This window comes from Rhinolophus ferrumequinum, chromosome 23 (assembly GCF_004115265.2).
Source record: "Rhinolophus ferrumequinum isolate MPI-CBG mRhiFer1 chromosome 23, mRhiFer1_v1.p, whole genome shotgun sequence".
NCBI lineage: Eukaryota > Metazoa > Chordata > Mammalia > Chiroptera > Rhinolophidae > Rhinolophus > Rhinolophus ferrumequinum.
The window spans coordinates 212849-237993 of NC_046306.1; the positions used below are offsets into that span (position 1 = coordinate 212849).

At 64.3% G+C, this 25145-nt stretch overlaps 2 protein-coding genes across 15 annotated transcripts; both read left to right on the forward strand.

The window, feature by feature from the left end:
• Positions 1 to 1560: 1560 nt before the first annotated feature.
• On the forward strand, positions 1561 to 12317 carry ZNF512B (zinc finger protein 512B). 5 transcript variants are annotated; one of them, XR_004421826.1, is made up of 19 exons: positions 1619 to 1675; positions 3552 to 3677; positions 3915 to 4057; positions 4403 to 4531; positions 4645 to 5267; positions 5376 to 5602; positions 5715 to 5786; positions 5883 to 6029; positions 6191 to 6315; positions 6389 to 6481; positions 6697 to 6795; positions 6877 to 7047; positions 7196 to 7390; positions 7575 to 7676; positions 7995 to 8057; positions 8466 to 8564; positions 8842 to 9086; positions 9284 to 11577; positions 11810 to 12317. XR_004421826.1 is itself a non-coding variant. In XM_033095078.1 (18 exons), exons 2-18 carry the CDS (start codon positions 3554 to 3556, stop codon positions 9540 to 9542), a joined length of 2916 nt encoding a protein of 971 aa, XP_032950969.1. In that variant the 5' UTR covers positions 1619 to 1675; positions 3552 to 3553; the 3' UTR covers positions 9543 to 12317. The 5 variants fall into 5 exon arrangements, 4 of the variants coding, with proteins under 4 accessions (XP_032950972.1, XP_032950969.1, XP_032950971.1 ...); XM_033095078.1 differs by having other exon boundaries at positions 9284 to 12317; XM_033095080.1 differs by lacking the exon at positions 11810 to 12317 and having other exon boundaries at positions 8842 to 9060; positions 9284 to 9496.
• A 103-nt stretch (positions 12318 to 12420) lies between these two features.
• Positions 12421 to 23482, forward strand: UCKL1 (uridine-cytidine kinase 1 like 1). 10 transcript variants are annotated; one of them, XM_033095083.1, is made up of 15 exons: positions 12421 to 12673; positions 18039 to 18229; positions 18465 to 18571; positions 18644 to 18814; positions 18888 to 18959; positions 19502 to 19691; positions 19773 to 19834; positions 20422 to 20438; positions 22153 to 22251; positions 22321 to 22414; positions 22495 to 22557; positions 22639 to 22761; positions 22840 to 22947; positions 23018 to 23174; positions 23260 to 23473. In XM_033095083.1, the coding sequence occupies exons 1-15, from the start codon at positions 12561 to 12563 to the stop codon at positions 23337 to 23339; spliced, it is 1647 nt and encodes a 548-aa protein (XP_032950974.1). In that variant the 5' UTR covers positions 12421 to 12560; the 3' UTR covers positions 23340 to 23473. The 10 variants fall into 10 exon arrangements, with proteins under 10 accessions (XP_032950974.1, XP_032950973.1, XP_032950980.1 ...); XM_033095082.1 differs by lacking the exon at positions 20422 to 20438 and adding an exon at positions 21526 to 21545; XM_033095089.1 differs by lacking the exon at positions 20422 to 20438 and adding an exon at positions 21526 to 21545 and having other exon boundaries at positions 18644 to 18769.
• Positions 23483 to 25145: the final 1663 nt, after the last annotated feature.

A 25145-nucleotide genomic window follows, 5' to 3' on the forward strand; every position in this document is an offset into this window, starting at 1 on the left:
GCCCTGACATGTACCCAGGCAGCAGCCAGACACACAGATAGTAACAGAGGCATAAACCAACCACTGCAGTCTGAACACAGATACCAACACTCTGAGACAATGAAACCAGTATCCAGACCCACAACAACACACCCCAACACAGCGTCCCAGACACACAATGACCGCTTAACATACAAAAACACCTGGGGCATTGCACACCCTGTATACAAACACATGATATTGCATGATACCCTGATCTCCAGACATGCCGCAGCCGGGACACGTCTGTGAGTACCAGACACACCCCCACGCCCTATGTCCAGTCACCTGGGTACTGACATACAGACAGGCATCTTGTCAGTACAGGATACAGACATACCGTGACACTGATGTTCAAACAGGATGCCACCTGACCTACATGGTCACTCGGACACATACCCACCGACATTGACATGGCACACACACAGACATGCAGACTTAAATGGGGAATGCTGACAAAACTGGATGCACCTCAGGGCACACACACTGACCCCTCCTGAAATCCTGAGTGTCCTATCCCCAGGGTGGGCCCAGTCAACAACAGAGGGACATTCCTTCTTCCTCCTGGTGTCACACAGACCTCTCTCTGGCTCTGATTTCCAAGAGAAGGACTGACCGACTGACCCCTCCACAAAGGGACTCCACCTTGCCTCTGTGTGAGCACTTTGTGCTGGCATCGAGAGTGGATCCCAAGGGTCCCTGTGAGAAGAGGCAGACCCCAAGTTTGCCACATCTTTTGTGCCCTGCGCACCAGCAGTGCAACCCGAGCCTGCTCCTATGTGACCAGAGGGGTTGGAGTGCAGGCGGGTGCAGTGTAAGGACAGCGGTGGGAAGGGCCCCAGGGACTGAGGTGCAGCCTGTAACTCTGCTTCCCCACTGCCACCCCTTCCTGGTTCATTCACTCCCAAGTCCTGGTGGGGTCGGTACCCATCACCTCAGACCTGATACCAGTGTCCTTGCAGAAGACCAGGTTCTGGGGCAAAGAGGAGCCACACACTAGCCACCGGTCTAGGAACACCCCCCCCACCACCAAAGCTGACAGGCTGCTCCAAAGATGGTAACCCCAATAAAGGCCTGCCAGCGAGCCTCAGAGGATGGCCACAGGCAGAGGTGTCACAAGGGTAGCTGGAAAAGAAGCCGGACTCTGCTTTTCAGGCAGAAGACCCCCAGGGGTCAGGGGTTCAGGGTCTGGGAGGGCGATGGCCACACCTTCCCAGGGCCAGGGCGTAGAGGAGTCCGGCAACTTCAACCAGAGCGCGCTGGGTTTGGGGCAGTACGCTGCGCCCCTATGGTGCCTCAGTTTACCCAACTGCCTGAAAAAGGCCTCCCGCCCTATGGGCCACATAACTGGTCACTGCACTGGAGGCCTGGCGGATGCATGTGATGGACCCGAGGGTACAGAAAGCCAGCTAGCCCGACGGGCCCCCTCCCCCCGACCCGTCCCTCCCCGTAGCGGAGCGGCCGCAGGAATACCGCGAGAGTTCGCCCCCTCCCCTCCCCCCCCACAGTAAAACTGTCAAAGGTGGGAGGGGCGGGAGCGCGCATGTGCGCAGCGCGGCGCGCAGCCTGCGCCGCCCGGACCCTGCGCCCCGCGCCCCTGTCCGGCCCCGGCCGGGCCCCGGCCCCCGCCCCGCCGCCGTCCCGCTGGGCGCCGCAGGTAAGCGCCCGGCCGCGACCCCGGCTTCGACCCCGGAGCAGCCCCTGCGCTGGCCGCGCCCCCGACCCTGACCCCGTACGCAGGTCGGGGGCACCGCGCGGGAGCCCCCGCCCGCCGTCCCCCGCCGCGTCTGGACCCCCTGCGCCGCGCCCCGCGCCCGGCGCGGGCGCCGGGTTCCTGCCTCCTCCTTCTCCAGAAAAAGTCGCCATTTTGGTTCACTGCCTTCGCCCCCCCTTCCCCAGGCGCCCGCGATCGGCCCTTCCGGGGCCAGGCCCGGCCCGCACCCCGGCCGCAGGTGACAGGTGGGTGGTGAGGCCAGCCTCCAGGTGTGCATCGTCTGGCTGGCTTCCTCTGCGCTCCCGGGCCTGAGCCCGGGTCCAGGGCCCTGCGGCCTTGGCGGTGGTCCTGCTGCCAGCGTCGCCTGCGGTCAGCGCGCGGCGCCCCCTACCTCCGTGAGGGTCCCACTTCTTCGTCTCTGCTGGGCCCTCCAGGAGGGCGGAAGCCCTTTCTCCTGGTGCCAGACTCATAGGCCCTGGATGGAAGGAGGGTCTCTGCTTCCTAAGCCAGCCCTGGCCCCAGGCCCCCCAACTCTGAAATCTCCACCGAAGCTGGAGAAAGACTGGAAAGTGGGGTCCCAGCAGGTACTCGCACCCCAGGCTGCTGGGGTCATCATGGGTCTGGGGTGACTGACTGACGGTGGCTCATCTCCTTTGGAAGTTGCAATGTGAGGACGTCCACAGAAGTTAGTACAGACCTATCTAGACCCAGACATACCTCCCTCCAGGCCCAGGCTATGGGCCCAGCAGGGCAATGGGCAGTGACGGTCTTGACCTCTGACCTCCTGCTGCCCAGATAGTTTCTGTACCCTCTTAGGGAGAGCAGCCCCTTTCCATCCTCTGATCTAAGTTAGTTAGAAACTTCCAGGAGCGGGGTCACCTGCCCACACAATCTGCACCCCCAACCCCCACTCTCTGTGGCTTCCGTGTCCCTGTGGGAGGACCCAACAGAGTCCCTCCAGCTCTCCGGTCCATGGAGGTCCAGCCTCAGGTAGTGGATGTTCCCTGTGGCTGGTGGCCAGTGGACAGTGGTCTCAGGAGTGGTGCTGGTGGGCCTGTCGGTGGGGAACAGAGAGGTTCTGGGAGTTGGAGGTACGGAGGCCAGTCAGGTGGAGGGCGGCCGAGAGGCCCAGCACGAGGCCTCCATCTGGGCGGAGGGGCCCTGGCTGGTACAGGCCAAGAAAAGTCAGGTAGGATGGCTGCACTGCCATGAGGACCAGACCCAGGTGCCACACAGTCCACAGTGCTTGGTCTGCCCCCCGCCCGGGGGTGCATGCCTTTGGGGAGTGGGCAGGAGCCCTTAGCACCCACATTGGCTATCTTCCATGTATGTCCTGGGGAGGAGGATCCAGGGCCACCCGCCTCGGTAGTGTGGCATTGCCTTGCGTCTGTGCAGGAAGCTGTCCCGAGGTGCCCGGCCCACAGCCATACTGGTGTCGTAACTGGCCCCCAGGAGGGATCCTTCCGCCCGAGCACTCCCCCTCTCCTGGGGCCCCCAGCCCAGCTCCAGGTGTGAGGTGTGTGATTCACGGCACATCTGGGACTCTGTGTCTAGGGAGGGAGGGAGCTCATCGGACCTGGTGAGGGTCTCAGGACAGGGTTGGATCCTTCCAAGCTGATGGTGTCTCCAGGGTCATCTGGCCCTTCTAAACCAGAAGCCCCCTGTCACCTGACTTCCCTGTGACCAAGAGCACAGCAGACAAGTCCCTCCTGCCCGTGGCCAGAGAGCAGGCCTGTCTGGGAGTGGGGTACAAGGGCAGCCATTTCAAGTCCCGAGTGGGCCCTGGGGGGCCTCACAGGTCTGTCCACTTGCTCTGCAGCGATGACCGATCCCTTCGGTGTGGGAGGCGGCCGCCGGCTCCCGGGGTCCAGCAAGAGTGGGACTGGGAAAGAGGGCAGCCGGAATGAGGTCCGACTTCCTGTGCGGCACGACCCACCGAAGCTGGGTAAGAGGGCTCAGGCCAAGGTCAACTCTAAGCTGTCACGGTCAGCTAGTGCTGGGTGTGGGCCACCTCCCCAGATGTCCCGCTCCTGGGTGCCAGGTGGGCCACCTGGGCTCCTGAGAGCCTTCCCAGGGCAGGGGCCTGGATTCTTGTCCTGCGGCCTTTTGCCCTCGTGCCTTTGTGGTGGGGGTAGCAAGGCTCACTCCAGGTCTGACCAGCCTTCTGTGTCGTGTCCTGCAGGGCTGTCGGTGGCCCGGGGTGGGCAGATAGTGCCCAGCCAGGCCCCACTCTGCTTTGACCCGGAAAGTCCAGCCAGCGACAGGACGGAAGGAAAGAAAAAGGGGCGTCCGAAAGCTGAGAACCAGGCCCTCCGTGACATTCCCGTGAGCTGCCTGAGGGCAGGGTGGGCACAGGTGGGGTCGGCCTGTTGAGGCCACTGCCCTGCCTCTACTTGCCTTCCACACGTCCAGCAGCATGCCCTCGGCCCATGTCAGCAGGCCAGTCTGTGCTTCAGGCCTTCGTGTGTGGCCTGGGCCTAGCTGACCACGTCCGTGAGGCCTCTAGAACAGGTCTAGTGCTCCCTTGCTGCTTGGGGTGCATTCCCGAGGTCCCAGGGCTCCTGTAGCCCGTCTGCCCCACAGGCCTGAGCAGGGTGCTGAGTCCGGGGCTCGGGTTGGCAGAGGCTTGCGCGGCTGAGGGGTCAGCAGCCCGGCCTTTCCCACGCCCAGCTCTCCCTGATGAACCAGTGGAAAGACGAGTTCAAGGCGCACTCAAGGGTGAAGTGTCCAAACTCGGGGTGCTGGCTGGAGTTTCCCAGCATCTACGGGCTCAAGTACCATTACCAGCGGTGCCGAGGGGTAAGGGGCTGTGGGTCGGGGAACACGAGGCCTGAGCCTGTGCTGCCTAGCTGCTGGGGTGTGTCCGGGCAGCGGCCCGGGCGACCCACCCCATGCCTGCCCTCTCCTCCCAGGGTGCTATCTCAGAAAGGCTGACCTTTCCATGCCCCTTCTGTGAGGCCGCCTTCACCTCCAAGACCCAGCTGGAGAAGCATCAGATTTGGAACCACATGGATCGGCCCCTGCCCGCCCCGAAGCCTGGGCCGGTCAGCCGGCCAGTCACCATCAGCCGGCCCGTTGGAGTCAGCAAGCCCATCGGAGTGAGCAAACCTGTCACTATTGGCAAACCCGTGGGTGTCAGCAAACCCATTGGCATCAGCAAGCCAGTGACGGTCAGCAGGCCGGTGCCGGTCACCAAGCCAGTGTCGGTCAGCAGGCCCGTGCCGGTCACCAAACCCATACCGGTCACCAAGTCTGTGCCGACCACCAAGCCAGTGACAGTCAGCAAGCTGGTGCCAGTCACCAAACCGGTGACTGCAAACAAACCGGTGCCGATGACAAAACTTGTGACAGTTACCAAACCTGTGCCGGTCACCAAGTCAGTGCCGGTCAGCAGGCCCATTGTGGTCAGCAAGCTGGTGACCGTCAGCAGACCCATAGCCATCAGCAGACACACACCGTCCTGCAAAATGGTGCTGCTGACCAAGTCTGAGAACAAAACTCCTCGAGCCGCGGGGAGGGGCAGTGGTAAGAAAAGGTACGGGGGCTCCTTCCCGGCTCGGGGTTCGGGTGCTCCCCAGCTGCAGCCTGGGGTCACAGGGCTCCGAGTGCGCCTTCCTGCCCCTCACCTCCCTGCTCCCTGCAGGGCTGCAGACAGCCTGGACACCTGCCCCATCCCACCCAAGCAGGCGAGGCCAGAGAACGGGGAGTATGGGCCGTCCACCATGGGCCAGAGCTCGGCCTTCCAGCTGAGCGCAGGCTCCAGCAGTGGCCCCCTTTCTCTGGGCAACAGGCCTTTGGGGGGCAAGGAGGCGCTGAGGGCAACAGGCCCTGTGTCCCCACCTGCGGAGGGAGCGGAGCGTACAAAGCACAGTAAGAGGAGAGCGGGGGGGGGGGGCAGATGGCTGGGGGGGTGGGCAGCGGCCAGCCTCCTGATGGTTATTTGACCAGAATCTCGGTCCCCATTTTCTCTCCCCCGAGTCAGGAAGGAAACAGAAAACACCCAAGAAGTTTACAGGGGAACAGCCATCTATTTCAGGAACCTTTGGACTCAAAGGTGAGGCCCCTGCCAGCCGGGCGCCTGTGGGGTTGGGCTGGTGCAGGGTGCCTGTGCCCTGGGCCCACACCTGCACCTCCTCACGTTTGCTCACAGGCCTGGCCAAGGCTGAAGACAAATCCCGCGGCTACCGCACCAAGAAGCAGGAGGGCCCAAGCGCCGAGGACGTCCGGAAGAAGGTGCCGGCCCCTGCCAGCACCGTCATCAAGGAGGTCCCGGCCCCTGTGGCCCACCCGGTCCCAGGTGGGGGCTGCTGTGTGCTGGGGCCCAGGCCAGGTCTCAACTGTGGGGCACGCCCTGTAGCACACGGATGGGGGGTTGGCCATGGACCCTGGGTCCTGCACTTGGCGTCCAGGGTGCCGGGAGCCCCCACCAGCCCCTGAGGCCCTGGCCCTGTCCCCCAGGTGGCCCTGAGGAGCAGTGGCAGAGGGCCATCCATGAACGGGGACAGGCCGTCTGCCCCACCTGCAGGGTGGTCGCCCGAAAGACCCTCGTGGGCCTCAAGAAGCATATGGAGGTTTGCCAGAAGGTAAGGCTGCCCGGGAGTGCCAGGAGGGGCGGTGCCCAGGTCCAGCTTCTCATGGGCAGGGCCATGTCTGCAGCTGCAGGATGCACTCAAGTGCCAGCACTGCCGGAAGCAGTTCAAGTCCAAAGCCGGCCTCAACTACCACACCATGGCTGAGCACAGCGCCAAGGTACGCCACTGGGCCCAGCTGCCGCCCAGCTCTGACCATTGACCCCTGACCCCTGGCCGCCCACTCTATGCCACCCCACCCCACCTGCCCAGCCCCAACCGCTGACCTTTCACGCCACACTGTGGCAGAGCCTAGTGGCCCCAGGCCTGACCTTGGACATGGGCAGGGGCAGGGGCCCTTGGTGGCGGGGGCACTGAGGCTGGGCCTGCCCCCAGCCCTGTGCCTCCGGGGCCTCCGAGGGCAGCGAGCAGGAGGAGCGGGAGAGGCTGCGCAAGGTGCTCAAGCAGATGGGGAGGCTGCGCTGCCCCCAGGAGGTCAGTGGGCAGCGTGGGGGTGGGTACGGGGGGCGGCCCGGCACCGCCCCTGCTGGCTACTTACAGGCCCCTGACTCCCAGGGCTGTGGGGCCGCCTTCTCCAGCCTCATGGGTTACCAGTACCACCGGCGACGCTGCGGGAGGCCGCCCTGTGAGGTGGACAGCCCCTCCTTCCCCTGCATCCACTGCGGCAAGACCTACCGCTCCAAGGCCGGCCACGACTACCATGTGCGCTCCGAGCACACGGCCCCGGTGAGCGGCCAGGCCTGCTGTCCCAGGCACCAAGCACTGGTGTCCATGTGTGTGGGGGGGTGAGCCTCGGCGCCCCGCTTCTTGTGTCCCCCACACACTCACTCGCCGTGTGGCTCCTGCCGCTCACCCAGACCTCCTCACCCCACAGCCCCCCGAGGAGCCCGAGGACAAGTCCGCGGAGGCTGAGGACCTGCTGGGTGTGGAGCGGACCCCCAGTGGCCGCGTCCGCCGCACCTCGGCCCAGGTGGCTGTGTTCCACCTGCAGGAGATTGCAGAGGATGAGCTGGCCCGAGATTGGACCAAGCGGCAGATGAAGGATGACCTGGTACCTGAGACTGCACGGGTGAGTCTCAGAGGATGGAGCTCAGCGTGGGGCCCGTGACCTGGCCCACCAGCCCACCTCCCCAGGGTCACGTGTCTGTGCGGGGAGGCACAGTCCGGGGCCTCTTTAGAGCAGCTGGGGGAAGTCCAGGCTCAGCTCCAGCCCAGTCGCCCGCGGTCACCCTGGTGCCTGCCTGTTTTTACAGCTCAACTACACTCGGCCAGGCCTCCCCACGCTCAACCCCCAGATGCTGGAGGCGTGGAAGAATGAAGTCAAGGAGAGAGGTCACGTCAACTGCCCCAATGACGTGAGCTGGGGCGGGCTGGTGGGGCGGGCGTGGGGGCACTGGGACTTAGGGCCAGAGAGCCCAGGTGTGGCCCTGGGTGGGAGCCTTCCCAGTGACCAGCCTACCTGTGAGCCCTGAGCCCCTGGAGGGTCCTCAGACAGAACCCTGTTGGCAGAAAAGGCCTCAGCCTCAGCCCTAGCGGCCCAGCCTGCCCATACCCCAAGGCGCCTGGGGTCAGGCCCCTGCGCTTGCCCAGAGTCCCCGGGCTGGGCCACGGGCTGTGCAGTTGTCTGGGGGCACCGCTGGAGGTCCTCCCCCCTGACTGTCTCCTGCCCCCAGTGCTGCGAAGCCATCTACTCCAGCGTGTCCGGCCTCAAAGCCCATCTTGCCAGCTGCAGCAAGGTCAGTTCCCAGGGACCCCCGCACATTGGGCATGAGATCCTACCCCTGTGCCCGATAGCCAACCCAGCCCAGTACACGTTGCCATCCCCTAGCCTTAGCCACGAGTTGGTCAGTCTCGAGTTGTCCTGCCCACGGGGGCTCATCAGCGTGGGTACAGGTGGACATGCTGACCTGGCCTTGGGGTGAGGGGCCCTCTGCAAAGGGGGCGATCCTTTTCCCCTGGGTGCCTGCCTCTTCCCACTCTCATGGGTCCCTGAAGCCCACCCATTGGACACCCATCCAGATAAGCTGTGGCTGCCTATCCTGTCACGGCACAGGTGGGGGTCCTGGCTGGGGCTGGGTGCTTCTGGTCCCCACAGGGTCGGTCTGGGGTCCCACCTCTGGGGACTGAACGCCTGTGTCTTGCAGGGGGACCATCTGGTGGGGAAGTACTGCTGCCTGCTGTGTGCAAAGGAGTTCAGCTCCGAGAGCGGCGTCAAGTACCACATCCTCAAGGCCCACGCAGAGGTGGGCGGGGCGGGGCTCGGAAGGTTCCAGGGCGGGGTGTTCACCCATGGAGGCATCAGGTCGGGGCGGAGTGGTCATTGAGCCGAGTGGCCGACATTGACAGATCTGGCAGTTTCTCTTTAGAGTGGTTCCTGGCTTCTCTGGGAGGGCCCACAAGCTTGGTGTCCCTCTTCGGGTGGGTGCCCTGCCGCCAGCCACCTTGGCCCCGTGGCGGGCCTGGCCCACTACTGAGCAGCCTCCTGCCTCAGGGTCTCCATCGCTACTTTTCTGTTCTCAGAACTGGTTCCGTACTTCAGCAGACCCACCTCCCAAACACAGGACCCAGGACTCATTGGCGCCCAAGAAGGAGGAGAAGAGGCTGGCTGGTGGGAAGAAGCGGGGCCGCAAGCCCAAGGAGCGGCCCCCAGAGGAGCCTGCACCCAAGATGCCCCCCAGCCAGGACGATTGGCTCCCAGGAGGCAGAGACAAGGGGGCCCGGGGCTCTGCTGGCCGGAAGGTGGGAGCCGGCAAGGTGCCTGAGAAGTGAGCATGGTGGCTGGCAGGTGGGTGGGGCCCAGTCCCCACGCTGGCCACCAAGTCCCCCGCTGTCCAGAGTGGGGGTAGCTAGCTCCGGGAGTCCTGCCCTCCAGTTCTCCATCCCCCACCCTCGCCTATTCATCTGTCCAGCGGGGGCAGCCTGCCCCTCTCTCCTCTCTGAAGGTGGCCCTTCTCTTGTGCAGGCTGCTGCAGGGCACACCTGGGCTGGGGCTCTCTGTGGAGGGCCAGTGGCAGCAACAGAAGTGCAATAGCCTAGAGGCACATTCACGGGCCTGGCAGAGTCGGGCCCTGGACGGCAGGAGGCGGTCTGCGCCTGGGCCTTGGCGCATGGGCGGTGCAGAGCAGCCAGATGCCCGTTGGCCATGCGAGCTGCGTGCCCTTTCTGCTTCCTCAGGCCTGAGGCTCAGGGGCCCCTGGTTCTGGCCTGATGAGGGTCCCTGAGCAGTCTCGCGCCTCTCTCCGACACTGGAACCCCAGCACCCCCAGCTACCTCCCAGGACAGACCCTGAGTCTGACCTCTGCCGTGCTGACCTGACAGCCCTCCCCCATCTCCCTGCCTCTGGTTCTCCTGCTTCTGTTCTCTACCTCTCCAGCACCCCCCACCTGTGCGACCCCTGCTGTGTTTGGGCCCTTGCCCCCCGGGCCTGTGTCCATCATGGTAGGGGGAGACGGCCCCACTCACGGGGCTCTTTGCCATCCCCAGTTGGGCTCCCTGCTTGGGGTGAGGGAGGAGTTCTGCTTTTCCCACTTGCAGGGCTGCAGGAATAGGGGTTCCAGGCCCATGAGCACGGCTGCCAACCCTGCGGTTGGGGTCAAGTGGCACATGTTCTGCTGACACCACTGGCCTGGGTTGGGGCAACCTGACGGGTTAGGGATGGGCCAGTCTGGGCTCTGGAGTCGACCTGGGTCCCAGTGGCATGTGGGGCTCTGAGGAGTGACCACTGCAGGAGGCAGCCTTCTGCTGTACTGGGTTGGCCTGTGGCCAAGCTCCCATGGGAGCCCCCTCCCCCCTTTTTTTACCTGTCTCTTCCTTCTGGTTGTGTGATCTTTTGATATGAGAGCCGAAGGCCAGGGAGGGCCCTGGCCGAGGTCACAGTGGGTTGATGGGGGCTCTGGGGCTCTGCCTCGGCTCCCTTTGGGGCCCTGAGGACGCCTAGGTCTGCAGGTTGGGCAGGGGTCAGGCTAGAGTCCCAGGCACCTGGAGGAGGTGTCCTCCTTCCTGGGTCCTGCCCACCTGTGGCGTTGCCAGAGGAGGTCGCTCAGAGCTGCTGGGTTTGGATGGAGGCTGTTTTCCCCTGGGGGGTGGGGTGGGTGAGGGCTCGGCCTTGCCGATCCTGGACGATGTGAATTTTGATATTTGCCCGTGTGTGTGTGTCTCCTGGGTGTGTAGTGAATGCCAGTCTTGTTGCTGTGACAAGTAACAACCTTTTTTTTATTCTGTTTTTTATACAAAAAACTTAACAACAATCTGACATTTTGGTGCTAAGGGTTTCCTGGTGCCGATGGTGGATGGCTAGGGTCCCTGGGGTCCCTCCCCTGCTCAGGGAGGCAGTGCTGACCGGGCACCATGCTGCCCCCAAGCTGCCATCCTCATCCAGCCCTGGAGAGGAGAGGCTCCAAACTGGGCTCCACTCTCCTGGCCCTGCAGTAGGGAGACAGGTCCCTGGGGCTTTGGGGCCAGGTCCTAGCTCTACTTGTGTCCGGCTTTTTCCTTTGGCCAGAAGGCTCTGATCCTGGGCAACTCTGGCTTCATATGCTAGGGAAGGGGGTATGGAGATGGGGACTCCTCTCCACTCACACACACCTTGATCTGATCACGAGGGAGGCGTGGGCACATGGATGTGATCCAGTGTCAAAGGTCAAGGTGGGGTGGCATGGGCAGAGATTTGGGGCAGGAGGGCTTTCTTTCCTATGTTCTGGGTGTCACTGTGGTGTACAGCTAGTGGAGGTGGAGCAGGAAGCCACTGCAGGGGCAGCCTGGGGAGGGGAGGGCGGGACAGGCACCGATGGCAGCCCCAGGCACACTTTCTCTGTCCTCGTCATCAATGGCTGGAGGAGGTTGGACCTCAACACCTCTGCTGGGGACAGCCGCCCGCCCCAGCCTCTCAGGTACTTGGCCCTTGGGGAGCGGGGGGCTGGTTTTTGCTGGGGGGTGAGTTTCCAGGTCACCTCCCAAAGTCCACAGGTGGTCCCTGGTGTGGGAACCCCACCTAGGTGTGTGGGAAGAGGTGGGGTCCTGGATAACTTGATGTTTAGCACTTTAACCCCCTTCTTTGTCTTTAAAGTGGGTGTGGGGGCTGCTGCCAAAAGTGGCTATTGGGTCGGACCCCTCTCTCCCCATTCTTCCCTCCCTGCTTCCTGCGCTGTGGCTGGAGTGGCGGTGGCAAGCTGGTTTGCAGAGCCCTCCGAAGGGGACAGAGCCCTGGATGGCTCAGCGGGGTCTGCCCACCTCCCACTCGGGTGTGAACACAGCCAGGTAACGGCCTGGCTTGACAGACACCTTCAGTGGGAGGGACCAGAGTGGCAGACTCCCAGGGTGTGGTGGGCGTGCACTCTGCCCTAGACCTAATCCTAGGGCACAGTGCCAGTCCCTTCCTGAAGATCTACCTCTGGCCCAGCCCACCCACCTGCCCTGAGAACGGGAAAGGGCCCCCTGGGGGCTGTCACTTCACACAGAAATAGGATGCACTTTATTTGCTTGTGTAAAGGCAGATGAGGGTGCCTCCTGCTGTGACCAGTGGCCCTCCCAGCCGCAGCACCTCCCGTTCCTGTGGTTCAGAAGGGAAACAGCGGGTGCGCCCTGACTCACGGAGGGCAGGGTTGAACCCATGTGTACTAGCTCTGCGGCCCCAGGTGGCTTGCCCTGGAGCCCTGGGGTGCAAGGAGTTCGGCCAGCACCTCGGGCCTGGTAGCCACACGTCCTGTGCTTTGGGTTTCTTGGTTTGGTTATTTTAATGCCAGTTTTCCGTACATAAGTGCATTTTGAAAGAGAGGTTCCAGCTATCACTTGTAACCATATATATACATATATATTCTATCTACAAAGTGTTTATTTGCAAGATGTTTTGACGGTGAGCTCGGGCCCTGCCCGCTTTGTGACCATCTGTCCCCTGTCCTCGTACCTGCCTCCAGGCCCCGAGTGGCGCGGGGGCGGGCCATCAACTGTATGTATTAAAAATGACTGTATCAAATAAATGTTTATTGATTTTTTTTCCAGGGGTTGAATGCGGCTGAGTTTGTGGTAACGCGCGGGGTGGGGTCCTTTCCCGGACGAACGAAGTCCGTACGTGGCCCCGCGACCGACTCCGAGTCTCCGCAAGCCAGGCCTCAAGGCCTCATGGGGCTTGTAGTCCGCGCGGTGCGCCGGCCGGCGTGCGGCGCGGGGCCCCGAACTACAGCTTCCGGCGGCCTGTGCGGCCGGCCCCGCCTGTTCGCTCCGCGCGGAGGCCTCTGAGCTCCATGGCGGCGCCCCTGGACTCCGCTGACACCCCTTGTTCGCCCCCGCCGTCCTCCGCGGCTGGAGACGGGGCCGAGCGGCCGGCTGCGAAGAGCGAGGCCGCATGCGAAGACCGGTAGGCGCGGCGGCCGAGCGCGGGCTTGGGGTCGCGCACGCCCCTTGAGTCTGCTGTGGGAAGGGGCGGCCCACGTGAGCCGGAGCCCCAGCCCAGCCAGTCCTTCTGGGGGGCGCTGCCCGCGAGCAGGGGCGAGGCGGCCTGTTTGCGCACGCACACAGCCCCTACGGGTCAGAGGCGACCCCAACGAGCTGGGTCTGGCCAGCTGGTGCCCCCGGACGCGGGGGGAGGGCCTGGCGGGGACTGGGAGCCGAGCCCGGAGGTGAGCTTGCGCGTCTGCACCGCTCTTCCCGGAGGCCAGCGGGAAGGGGCTTGTGGGTAAAGCCTGCGTGGGGCCAAAGTCCGCTGCTCGGCGCATGGAGCGCGTGCTGCACCCAGAAGTTGACCGGTGTCTGTCCCAAGTGGACACGGCCCGTGGGCATCCGGGCTGCAGTGTGTGGCCGCCTTACACTCCGAGGTGGTCAGTTGTTCTGGAATTCGCGCGTACTCAGGATCTGCCCCACCCCACTAAGAGGCCACGCGTCGCCATCGTGGTGCTCTCTGACTGTCCCGCCTGATGGGGGCCACTCTGGGGGGCATTCGACGCTTCTGTGGGGGCTTTGCAAGAGGGAAAGTCGTGGGGGAGCAGCCGTTCTGTCACCCTGGCTGGGGAGGGAAGTGGCCAGGAGGAAAGAGGCTAGCCGCCTCGGGGCCAGCGCCGCCAGGGGGCGGTACAGAGCAGTGTTGGGGCCGCCCCCCCCACCCCCCCGCACTTGAAGACTGGCTCCTCACTTCCAGGCCTGAACTGTCCCCTTTGGGCACCAGAGGAAATGGTTGTTCCATCCTGGGCTCCTAGTCCCCGGGATCGGGTGGGCACTCGGAGGCAGAAACGCCCCGGATCTGGAGTCCTGGACGGTCTGTGTCCTGCCAGTGGAGCCTCTTAATAGGAGGGAGGGAAAGGGGGGGCAAGGGGTGCCCTGCAGTGACAGCTCTCCTCCAGGAGAGGGAGCATCTGGGTCCTAGGCTCACACCCTCCCAGTGAGCAGTGACTAGGAGCCTGGCACAGGGCGTCAGGCTCTAGCAGGACCTGAGTCTCTGACACCTGCTGGTTCCAAAGAATCTTTGATTTAGCCCAAGATCAGAGAGGGCAAGGCCAGTTAAGTTCTTGAGAAAAGCATTCTCTGAAGATACGGGTTGGTGGCAGCTACTGCCCTGGGTCCCTCATGGTGCCTGGGGAGACAGAGGTCATCTCGGGTCATGGTCCCCAGTGGACAGAGGAGGGAGCCAGGACCTGAGTTCAGTAAGTGTGGACTTCCCGAGGCCGCGGGGTCTGTCCTCAAACTGCCTCTGCTCACACTGTCCCCTGGTGCTGGCACTCTACGGGCCTCCTCTGCCTGTTCCTCAAGCGCTTGCCCCCGAGGGCCCCCGAGCTGGCTCCCGTCGGAGTCCCTGACCACTGCTCAGCTTCTCCTTCCATGTCACGGCGGCCACATTGGTGTGGTCTGTCTACCTTGGCATTGTTTCTTGTGCCCTCCAGAGGGTCGGCCCCGTGAGGATGAGCCTGGGACGTGCCAGTACACGAGTGAGCACCGTGGCACTACCTGCACTCCTCAGGCCGTGTCCTGGTGCAGTCAGGTGGAGATGAGGCTGCAGCTGTGGGTGCAGGGATGCTGGCCCAGAGCAGCGGGAAAGGGGGTCTTGCAGGGGGTTTTCCAGGGTGGGGAGGTGGGGGGCAGTGCCGGTCCGTAGAGCCTGTCTCAGCACTTAGGGCTGTAACCTCCCAGCCCTCCAGCCTCCGCCTGCTCTGATACCTCTGTCCCTGAGCCTGTCGGGGCCTCTGGGCCAGGTCCTCGTGGACCAGCTCCCCGCTCTGGCCCCACTTTATTCACCCGGCAAACTTCCCAAAACCCAGACAGGTGTCATACATGAGTGGAGACCTGGCACTGCCTGCTTCAACTCTGCAGTCTTGCCCAGGACAGTGCTAGCCCCTGAGCGTGGGCCCAGCCCCTGCCCGTCTGCCCAGGTACCTCTGGTGGGGGTGCAGACACCCATTTACCTGGGCAGCCAGGAGAGGCCCCTTTCAGGTGTGTGAATCCCACGTGGAATTTGCTCTCCCCTGAGCCTGTGCCCGCCCAGAGCAGTGCTGGAAGCTGAGTCAGGAGGAAAGCTGACATGGACGGGAGGAGGCGGGGAGCTGTTGGCGCAAACCCCTTTCCACACTTGAGGAAAGATGCTTTCGCTGACCCACCGTTGCTGAGCCCGCTCTCCCTCCCGCTGCCAGGCTGGAGAGCCGCTGAGCACTGGGTGGCCTTGGGGGATACACGAGCCCAGCCGTGGAGAGGGCGGGGCGGGCAGTTATTCTCAGATGGCAGGAGGGTAGAGTTTCAGATTTGTTTATGCCTCTAGGAGGCACCTTGGGGACAGGGTTGGGACGCCTAGCTCAGCTCAGCGTTGCCATTCAGCTCTGCGTGGCCAAGAGACACCTCAGATTTTGCTGTTCCACTGGGGGCTGTTGGCTCTACAGTCCCAGGCAGGCCAGGGTGCTGGGGAGGGGTGCACAGTGGCCCTCAGCCAGCCCCTGCACCGGAGGGGCTGTTCTCACCCAAGGCTGGCCCGCGCTCTGCCCGGGCCATGCCAGCCTGTTCTCTTCATCAGGGTCAGTGCTATTAATACCAGGCGGGTGCACAGCCCCCAGCCGGTGATCGTTTTATGCCTGTGACCTCGGGGGCTGGGGTGAGTGCTGTTCCTCCCAGCAACGCAGACTCTGCCAACCAGGCCCGGACCCCTCCAGGCTGCTCCCCTCTGTGCCACCCGCCGTGGAGGGGTGACTCAGGTGGCTCCTGGGCTGTCCGGGGCTGCTGTAGGTCTGAGGCAGTACACGGGTGCCCCTGCTTACGTCGGGTCAGCGCGTCCCAGCCATGAGCAGCCCCCCCGCTTACCCTGGCATCAGGATCTCGGGGTGCTGGGCCCTTGGAGCAGAAGGCAGGTGAGTGGCAGGCCTGTAGTCCCGCAGCTGTGGCGAGGGGACCCCGTCCCCTGCGTGTCGGCCGCCTCTGGCCCCGTCGGTGGGTGTCTGCGTGACCGGGCCAGGAAGCAGACAGCCGGGCAGGTGCTGGGGGCGCACTGGTCTTGCTTGGGGTGTGGTTCCAGGCACGGCTGTTGGTGTGGCTCCCAGTCCGTTGGTCGCAGTTGCCTGTCGTCTACATGTGAACGGGGACTGGGGTCTTCTGTGCCACTTTCCCATCTCGAAGTTGGTCCCGTCATGAAAATGGAGTGAGGCTTGCTCGGAGGGCACAGTGAGGCTCTGTCCCTGACAGAGGCACGGGCTTTGGAGAAGGCAGTGGGCTGGGCTTGGCCACAGACCCAGCCTGCCGCCGCTCAGGCCCCTGGCAAGCCCGAGGGGGGTGGATTCCTGGCACAGTGGTCCCTGGTGACTTCTCCTCCTCCCGGGAAGGTGTCCGCCCTGGGTTGTCAACACCGCAAGCCTGAGTCACCCTCGGGGGTCATCACCTCAGTAGGACAAGGAGCAGTCCCAAGTAGGGGCCCGAAGGCTCCTGCTGGCGAGGCTACCAGACGGGGCCGGGCTAGCCCAGGCCGCCACTGGCCCGCGGCACCCCTGCGAGGTGGTCCTTACAGCCCCCTGCAAACCAGCTTTGCCAGAAGGCACAGAGGGGAGGGGTTGATCTGGACTTTGTTCCCTGCCGCGCCTTCAGGGCCACTCGGAGCTCCCCACCCTGTGCTGTGGCATCTGCCACTTCCTGGTGTGTGGTCACCTGCTGCTAGGAGGGCATGTCGGTGGGCCCCACAGCCTATGCTCACTGTTGTTGGACAAGTGCGTCCAGGGAAACAGCCAGCACCGGCCCTGACGGGGCTTGGGGACACCACTGCTAGTGATTGCGTGTCTTCTGCTTGGCTGGGTGGGAGTGTGGGGGGCACCCCTGAGGCAGCTTGTCCGAGCCAGGCTGAGTCCCCCACACACACTGTCAGGTGGTCATACTGCGGGCTGTCCCAGGCCCACCTCACCGCCTGGTCACCTCGGTGCCCACTGCGTTGTTTGCGATCAGCCCCACCACAGACACACGAGGGCAACTGCTCCTGCTCCCTCCAGGGCCGCAGTGCACACAGATGGGCAGTGACTCCCGGGGCTCACTCCCGACCGCACGCTGGCCTGGCCACGGAGGGGCAGCGGCAGCCCGGCCAGTGTCCTCTGTCCCCCAGGAGGTGCCATGTGTCTCCTGTCAAGTGTGATGGGTGGCGTTCTTGCTGCTTTTATTTGTGCCGACATCGTCCTCTGTGGCCTCGAGAGCTGCTGACGTGACTTGTCACATGTAAGATCTCAGCTAACTCCTCACATGGCCCCCACCCCCACATGTGCACAGACACTGTCCTCCGGCTCTGGGCAGCAGCAGGCTTCCGAGAACAAGAGTGTTCCGAAGTTGGAGACGCTCAGGCCGTCCCAGCGGCAGGGAGGCACTTGTCCTGGCCCTGGGCAAGCTGGTGCTGCCCTGGCTGGGCCATGGCTGGAGGCTGGCTTCCCAGCGCCTGTGCCCTGGCACCGCAGGTTGTCGTGGTGACGGCAGGGCCATGAGCTTCAGAGACAGACCAGGGCTTGGCCTGCTTTTGGATAACAGGGGCCAATGCTTACAAAACATTCAAGTGTGGCAGAGCCCCTTTTCCAAATTTGGTGCCCAAGGAGACACTGGCAGGTCTGCTTCTAGCTTGTTCTGTGCACACGCGCCCTCAGACACTCACACGAGGGGCACGCACCTGGCGGTGGCTGGTGTTCACAGAACAGAGCCCCTCCTAGTGTTTGGTCTCTCACGGCCTCGTGCTTCCAGCACACCTTCGCGTCTGTCCTTCTCAGGTCTTTCCTGAGTAGGCCGCTCCGCCCCCTGGGCCTCCCAGAAGCGGTCCCTGTCAGGTTTTGAGGCCTTCGGCCAGTCACACTGGTGCCCCTTTGGGACGTAAACCGACAGAGGTCAGCATGTCCACCTTGCAGGGTTCTGGAGGGCGAGGCAGTGGCTTCCACGTGGGTGTCGCAGCCCAGGGTCCTCTCCTACGTCCATCCACGTCGCCGCCCTGCTCAGCCCTCCTGTCAGTGGCCTTTCTCTGGGGGACCCTCTCCCTGTGTGCCCTGCAGGGCGACAGGGATTGGATCTTACAAAATGAGGGGGCTTCCCAGTCTCAGGGGGTCCTGGGAAGGGACACGGTCCTTGATGGGGTCGTCACCATCCTTGGTGTCGGACGGTGCTCCCCTGCCTGTCCCTCTGAACCTGTGTGAACGGTGACCAAGGCCACAAGCCCTGTGGATGGCGGGCAGGTGGTGCCCGTGTGCTGCGTGCCCAGTGCCCCACACGCCAGGCCAGGCGAGCCTGTCCTCTCCCAGCAGCAGCGTGGAGGCCCTGGACAGGCTCCTCCCGCCCGTGGGAGCCGGGCGCTCACCCCGGAAGCGTACCACCAGCCAGTGCAAGTCCGAGCCGCCCCTGCTGCGCACCAGCAAACGCACCATTTACACGGCCGGGCGGCCGCCCTGGTACAACGAGCACGGCACGCAGTCCAAGGAGGCCTTTGCCATCGGTAAGCCGCCACCTGAGGCTACCACCTGCCCGTCACCCCGGTCGGGTGGGTTAGGCAGGACCGCCCACCGTCAGACACCGGGGCCGGCGTCTCCACTGACCTGGATGCCTCGGGGCCCTCAGTCACACGTCAGGCCTGGGGGGGTTGGTGAGTTGGTTGGAAAGGGCTGTCCTGCCTCTGCCCACCAAGGGACCCACCTGTGAGGCTGGCACGCACGGCTCCGCCCCTCCCGCAGGCCTAGGCGGTGGCAGTGCCTCTGGGAAGACCACCGTGGCCAGGATGATCATCGAGGCCCTGGACGTGCCCTGGGTGGTCCTGCTGTCCATGGACTCCTTCTACAAGGTGAGGGGTGCCCCTGGCTGTGCGGCGACCGTCCCCAGGGCACCCGCCCACCTGCCGCTCCCGTCTGCACAGGTGCTCACCCGGCAGCAGCAGGAGCAGGCCGCCCTCAACAACTACAACTTTGACCATCCAGACGCCTTCGACTTCGACCTCATCGTGTCCACCCTGCAGAAGCTGAAGCAGGGCAAGAGCGTCAAGGTGCCCGTGTATGACTTCACCACCCACAGCCGCAAGAAGGACTGGGTAGGCCCGCGGGCTGGGGCTGCGGGGTCGTCCGGATGCGGGCGGGCACGAGCACGGTGCCTTCCCTTTGCAGAAGACGCTCTACGGTGCCAACGTCATCATCTTCGAAGGCATCATGGCCTTTGCTGACAAGACGCTGCTGGAGGTGAGGGCGGGGCTCCGGCTGCGCTGTCCTGGGGGCCCTGCAACGTGCCTCCTCCAGGCAGGCCCCACTGTCCTGGGGGGCCCTGCAACGTGCCTCCTCCAGGCAGGCCCCACTCGTTCAGCCTGTCCCCAGGGTGCAGTCCCTGGGTGCAGGATGAGGACTGGTCTCTCTTTCGCCACGGTGAGGCGCATACAAGAGGCCTGTGCTCGCAGCGGCTGTGCTTCCTACTCCTCGTTGGTTCTGAGACCAGTGAGTTTGGACTCAGGCCCAGGGAACCCCATGGCCCCCAGTGCCCCTCCAGGGGTCATCTGCTGTGTGCGGAGTACGGGGCCAGACCCAGTGTGTGAGAGCATCAGCGAGTGGGGCTGTGTGCAGGGCAGGCTGCCCAGGGCCAGGCAGCCTGCACCCCATCTGAAGCCCTGGCTGGCAGCACGCACACCGCCAGCCAGACCCCCTGCCTGCCACACCCCCGCACAGCGCCGCGGTGCCGTGTGGGCCGCTTGCGGAACGTCTGGTGACAGCCCTGCTCCACGATGCCACAGCTCCTGGACATGAAGATCTTCGTGGACACAGACTCTGACATCCGCCTCGTGCGGCGGCTACGTCGGGACATCAGCGAGCGTGGCCGCGACATCGCGGGTGTCATCAAGCAGTACAATAAGTTTGTGAAGCCGGCCTTCGACCAGTACATACAGCCCACCATGCGCCTGGCTGACATTGTGGTGCCACGAGGTGAGCCTGCCCGGGGATGCGGGCGGCCTGCCTGTCCCCCGCCCTCCCACCCGCCTCACGCGCCCGCGTTTCCCGGCGCAGGGAGCGGGAACGCAGTGGCCATCGACCTGATCGTGCAGCACGTGCACAGCCAGCTGGAGGAGGTGAGCCCTGCGACCCTGCTGCCACCACCCACAGCCACCAGCTCACGCGGCCCCCACGTGTCTCCTGTGTCCTGCCAGCCCTCCGTGTCTGGGCCTGCTCGGTTAGCCCTTTGTACTGCACTAGGCAGCCAGTCCCCTGAGAAAGGGGCTCCCTGCCCTAGCTGGGCCTTGCACAGAAGAGGGCGTTCCCGTCCCTCCCAACCCTTCGGGGAACCGTTGGGTTTTGGTGCTGAGTCCCATGTCCTGAGCACCATCGGTGGGACCCTGACCTGAGAGCATGTGTCCTGGCTGGCTTTACAATGGAGGCTGGAGGCCTGAGGCCTGTGGAATGGAGCCCCAGGGGTCCTATCTCTGCCTCCACTTAGCCCAGAGGGTGTCCAGGTCAGAGCCATAGGGAGCTGGCCCCTTCACGTGACTGCCAGTCACCTGGGACTGTCCTTTCGTGGAACTGCATGTCCACTCCTGGGTGGGGGGGCCTGGCTGGCCGGGACAGCGGCAATGGGTTGTGCTGTCGGGTGGCTGTGAAGGGAGCTGTGCTGCCGTCACTGACGCACCGCCCCTTCCCTTGTCTCCTGTGGCTGCCGCAGCGTGAGCTCAGTGTCAGGTAAGACTTCCCACACCTGTCTGCACAGACGGAGGCATTTCCAGCATCCACAGGGGGCTAGGAGTCTGGGTTGTCACCAGGCAGGCAGGGGGTCCTCTCCCGCCGTGCCCACCCACTGTGGCAGCCCTGCTTTAGGCACTGAAGGGTGGTGTGGTGGCCCCCACACTGCTTCTGCCTCTCCTTGCAGGCAGATGAGACGAAGGCACAGAGAGGTTAAGGAACTTGCCTAAGGTCACACAGCCCTGACGCTAGGCTGGTCGCACCTCTCTGGAGGTTCCTTCCCAATGGGGCTCATTGTGGGGACCCCCCCCCCGTGACACAGGCTTCCTGAGCCAGCACTGCTGGACCCCCGTGTGGGAGCCGCAGGCATGTCCCTCAGTGGCCGGGGGCCTGCGTCTGCACGTCCTCTGCCTGACCCAGGTGGCGTGAGGCCCCTGCCATCTGGCCACTGCAGCTAGTGTGCAGAGACCGCCAGGAGGAGGTCTGGATGGGCCAGGGCAACCTTGGAGCCGCCCATGGGGGTGGATCGGTCACCTGCTCCTAGGCTGTGGTCAGCACCAGGGACCTGCCCTCGGTGGGGCCACCAATCAGGAGAGCCCCTAAGCGATGCTGCTGTGCTGGAAACACCTCCAGGGCCTTGGCCGGCTGCCTCCAGCTTCCTGCCGTTGCATGAGTCTGCTTGTCTCACCCAGGCCCGGGCACCTGCGGGTCTTGTCATGTCAGGTCCTCTGGAAGCCTTTGTTCTGAGAAAAAAAGTTTCCAGGGTTTCAAACTGGAGAAAACACCTAAACGCAGACACCTACATTTTCCCTTCTCTGGTCAGCCAAGGAAGTGGTGGCCAGCATGCTCACCTCCGGCCCAGGAAGTGTTTCTGGGGGTGGGAGGTGGGGCCTGGGCCAGCCAGGCACACAGCTGCAAAGGCTCCAGGGCTCTTCCTGCCTCTTCTCTTCTTCAGGCCAGCTGCTGGCTGCAGGGCCCGCCTGTGCTCCCCTCTAAGGGGTCTTTTCTCTGTTCTTTTCCTTTTCTGTAAACCCTTGGGTTTCCTGCCCTGTACCCTCCCCGAACACACTCTTCACCTGGCGAGCAGAGGAAGCTGCGCTGGGATCTGTGAGGAGAGTGCTCTGTGGTGCCTCACTGTGCTGGCTGGGGCTGCGCCCCCACCTGCCCTGCCCCTCCCCGCCTGGGCAGCATGCCCGCCCTGCCCTGCACTCCCCTTCCTCCCCTTTCCCTCCTGGCTTGGAGCAGCAGGGGGCCTCTGAACCAGCTTTGTCCCCTCTCCAGTGGGGGCCACACATCACCTGGGGGAAGGGTCAGGGCTTGGCCCAAAGCTCAGCTGTTCCAGCAGGGAGAGGTGTGCTGGGGTGGGGCCAGCTGCCCCTGCTGGGGTAAGACTCATCTGGAGGCAGGAGGCCCCACCCTCCCATGGCCAGGTCCCCACGCACACAAGGGGACCCAGGCTGTGAGGGGAGGCCCACGCCCAGCCCCTCCCAGCCCCTCGCTTCCTGCCTAATGATCAGCTGCTCTGCCTTTCACGTGTCCTTTAACCTTCGCTTTGCCCTTGGTGGGGCAGGGGCACCTGGGGGGCTCTGCAGGCCAGCCGCAGGGTTGCAGCAGCCCCCACCCCGTCTGTGCCCCACGCAGTGTGCAGAGTGGGAGGATGGGGCCCTGGGAGAACACACCCCTTCTCAAGTCTCCAGTCCGTTTGTGTCCCCAGGGCCGCGCTGGCCTCAGCGCACCAGTGCCATCCCCTGCCCCAGACGCTGAGTGTCCTCAAGAGCACGCCGCAGGTCCGGGGCATGCACACCATCATCAGGTGAGGGCCTCCGCGGGGCGGCGGGGCGGCGATGGGCGCGCGCCCTCTGCTGACCCCCGCGGCCCGCAGGGACAAGGAGACCAGCCGGGACGAGTTCATCTTCTACTCCAAGAGGCTCATGCGGCTGCTCATCGAGCACGCGCTGTCCTTCCTGCCGTTCCAGGTGCGCGGCGCGGCGGGGGTGGGGACCGGGAGGGCGGGCGGCTCCTCGTGCTCACAGCGCCCCGGTCGCTCTGCGCGCAGGACTGTGTGGTGCAGACCCCGCAGGGGCAGGACTACGCGGGCAAGTGCTACGCGGGAAAGCAGGTACCGGCCGGGGCCGGATTGGGGCGGGGCGGGGCGGGCGGCCCGGGAGGCGGGGTCCGGACAGCTCAGCCCCGCCCCCAGATCACCGGCGTGTCCATCCTGCGGGCGGGCGAGACCATGGAGCCCGCGCTGCGGGCCGTGTGCAAGGACGTGCGCATCGGCACCATCCTCATCCAGACCAACCAGCTCACCGGGGAGCCCGAGGTGCGGGCCGGCCCACGCGGGGGGGGACAGGCGGGGGGGGCGCCCGAGGGGCGGCCCTGATACTGCCGCTGCCCCCAGCTCCACTACCTGCGACTGCCCAAGGACATTAGTGACGACCACGTGATCCTGATGGACTGCACCGTGTCCACGGGCGCTGCGGCTATGATGGCTGTGCGCGTGCTCCTGGTGAGTGGGCGCGGGCGGCTGCGGGCCGCTGGGCCGGTCAGGATTTCCCATCCCGTGCCTTACGGCGCAGGACCACGACGTGCCTGAGGACAAGATCTTCCTGCTGTCGCTGCTCATGGCGGAGATGGGCGTTCACTCGGTGGCTTATGCGTTTCCACGCGTGAGAATCATCACCACGGCGGTGGACAAGCGCGTGAACGACCTGTTCCGCATAATCCCCGGCATCGGTGAGGCCGCCGTGGCCCCGGTCTAGGGGGCCTGGGCGCCGGGTGGGCCAGAGCGCCCAACACCAGGGCCTGGTTTTTTTTCTAGGGAACTTCGGCGACCGCTACTTTGGGACAGACGCAGCCCCGGACGGCAGTGACGAGGAGGAAGTGGCCTGGACAAGTTAGCTGGTGGCAGTTTCTTGCCATCCCCAGCCCCACCCAACTTCCTCCTGCCTCCTGGCCTGTGACAGAGACCTTAACTTATTTTGACTGTTACCAATGTAACTTATTCGATACGTTTTATAAAATAAAGCTTTAGGAAAAACGAAGTTGTGACTGGTGTTCTGCCTGGGACCTGGGCTTGTGGAGGAGCCCCCAAGGCTGCCAGCTGTTTGGCTGCCTCAGTCCCCACCAGGCTACCATGGACAGGAGTGGAGTCCAGGCGCCTGGCCTCTGCTGGGTGGTGGTCAGGACAGGCTTTCCTTGCAGTCCAGGCTCTGCCAGATTTAGGAGAGGGCAGCGTGAGGGCCCACGGCTCCTGGCTCCGCTACGTGGGCTCCTTGGTGGCCACCTGGCCTGGACCTAGGGCACTGGCTCTCAGAAGAGACGTCCTCCAAAGCCACTCCCCACCCCACCACGGGTTTGTATCAGGAGGCCCAGCGGAAATCGGTGTGTGGGCGGCTGAAGGAGGGAGTGATGAGCTGGTCCTGGCCCCTGGCTGGCCACAGGAGTCCCAGTTGCAGGAGGTGACCAGGGCTTCAGTGGCCCAGCCAGGCCTTTCAAGGCCTGAAGCCCACGTCCAGCCCTGCCCTCTGCTCCTGGGCCGGAGCGGGGAGGCTCCTGCAGCCCCTCACATGGCCAGTGAGTGGTAGGCCTGCCTGTGAGAGGTGTGCATGGGGCGGGTGGGCTGGCAGGTACCCAGCTCCCTCTTCTGCTGCCCCCCAGCCCTGGCTCTGGCCTCTTTCTTGCCCCCCTGGTCTCCTTGGTCCCACCCCTCCCCACAGCCCATGTCATGGAAAAGCTTGTCATGGGCGGAGACAGGAAGTCACTGGGGGGGGGGGCAGGCCAAGGGCGGGCAGATAAAGGCGGGAGGCTAGTCCACAGGGTGGCCAGGCACCAGGGACAGAGGACTGACTCGGCCCAGAAGTCGGCAGGAGGGCTTCTCCCCATCATGGTGAGTGGATCCCTCTCCCATGTCTGCAGGGTCCCCATTCATTCACTCATTCATTCACTCCTTGTGCTGTGTGTTGGAACCTGGAGGCTGCCCCAGACCTGGCCCTGCTCAGCAGGTGCAAGGGGGCCATGAGGCAGGGAAGATGCCATTTTGTCCAGCCAGGTCTTACTAGTTGAGGACGGGGGCAACCAGCTGATGAGGAGCCCGGCCGGGCTGAGTCATTCACGGGTGGGCCTGCCAGAGTCCAGCTGAGGCTGACAAGCTCCCACACACGCACACATATGCACCAACACCCACACACATGTCTCATGCAGGACAGAGCACGTCCAGACATGCGTGCACATGTGTGGGAGAGGAACCAGCTGCCCCTGCCCCACCCAGCCACTGGCTCCTGGGGACAGATGGCCTCTGCCCTCTTCTTGAGGGTCAGTGGGGGCCTAGAGCAGAGCCTGGAGGCAGGAGGTCTGAACCAGAGGCCCTGCCTTCTCCAGCTGCGGTCCTCTCATCAGTGGCAGCTCAGGGACGCCAGGCCACAGGTTAGGGGACCTCTTCAGCCCATTTCCTGCCAGGGTTCCGTGGGGCGGTCTCTGGGGTGCCAATGAGAGGAGGGGCAATTCCTCTGGCCCCTGGGAGCCTCCCAGTCCCAGAAACAGACTTCGCCGGAGCAGTGCTTTGCACAGCTGTTGGGCACACGAGGGATTCCAGTCTGAGGAGCTTCGGGTGGTGCCCTCCAGGGCTGATAGGCTGACTCGGGGCTGGGGGCTCTTGTGCTGCCTTTCTGGGCATCTGTGTGGCCGGGGGTGGAGGGCACATGGAGG

Excerpts from the sequence above, each read along its gene's own strand:
- UCKL1 (XM_033095082.1), top strand. The coding sequence starts at position 12,561 with ATGGCGGCGCCCCTGGACTCCGCTGACACCCCTTGTTCGCCCCCGCCG. Across the intron at positions 18,230-18,464 it reads CAAGGAGGCCTTTGCCATCG|GCCTAGGCGGTGGCAGTGCC; the intron begins GTAAGCCGCCAC and ends CCCCTCCCGCAG. Across the intron at positions 18,815-18,887 it reads ACAGCCGCAAGAAGGACTGG|AAGACGCTCTACGGTGCCAA; the intron begins GTAGGCCCGCGG and ends TTCCCTTTGCAG.
- ZNF512B (XM_033095078.1), top strand. The coding sequence starts at position 3,554 with ATGACCGATCCCTTCGGTGTGGGAGGCGGCCGCCGGCTCCCGGGGTCC. Across the intron at positions 3,678-3,914 it reads GCACGACCCACCGAAGCTGG|GGCTGTCGGTGGCCCGGGGT; the intron begins GTAAGAGGGCTC and ends CGTGTCCTGCAG. Across the intron at positions 5,787-5,882 it reads AGGAACCTTTGGACTCAAAG|GCCTGGCCAAGGCTGAAGAC; the intron begins GTGAGGCCCCTG and ends GTTTGCTCACAG.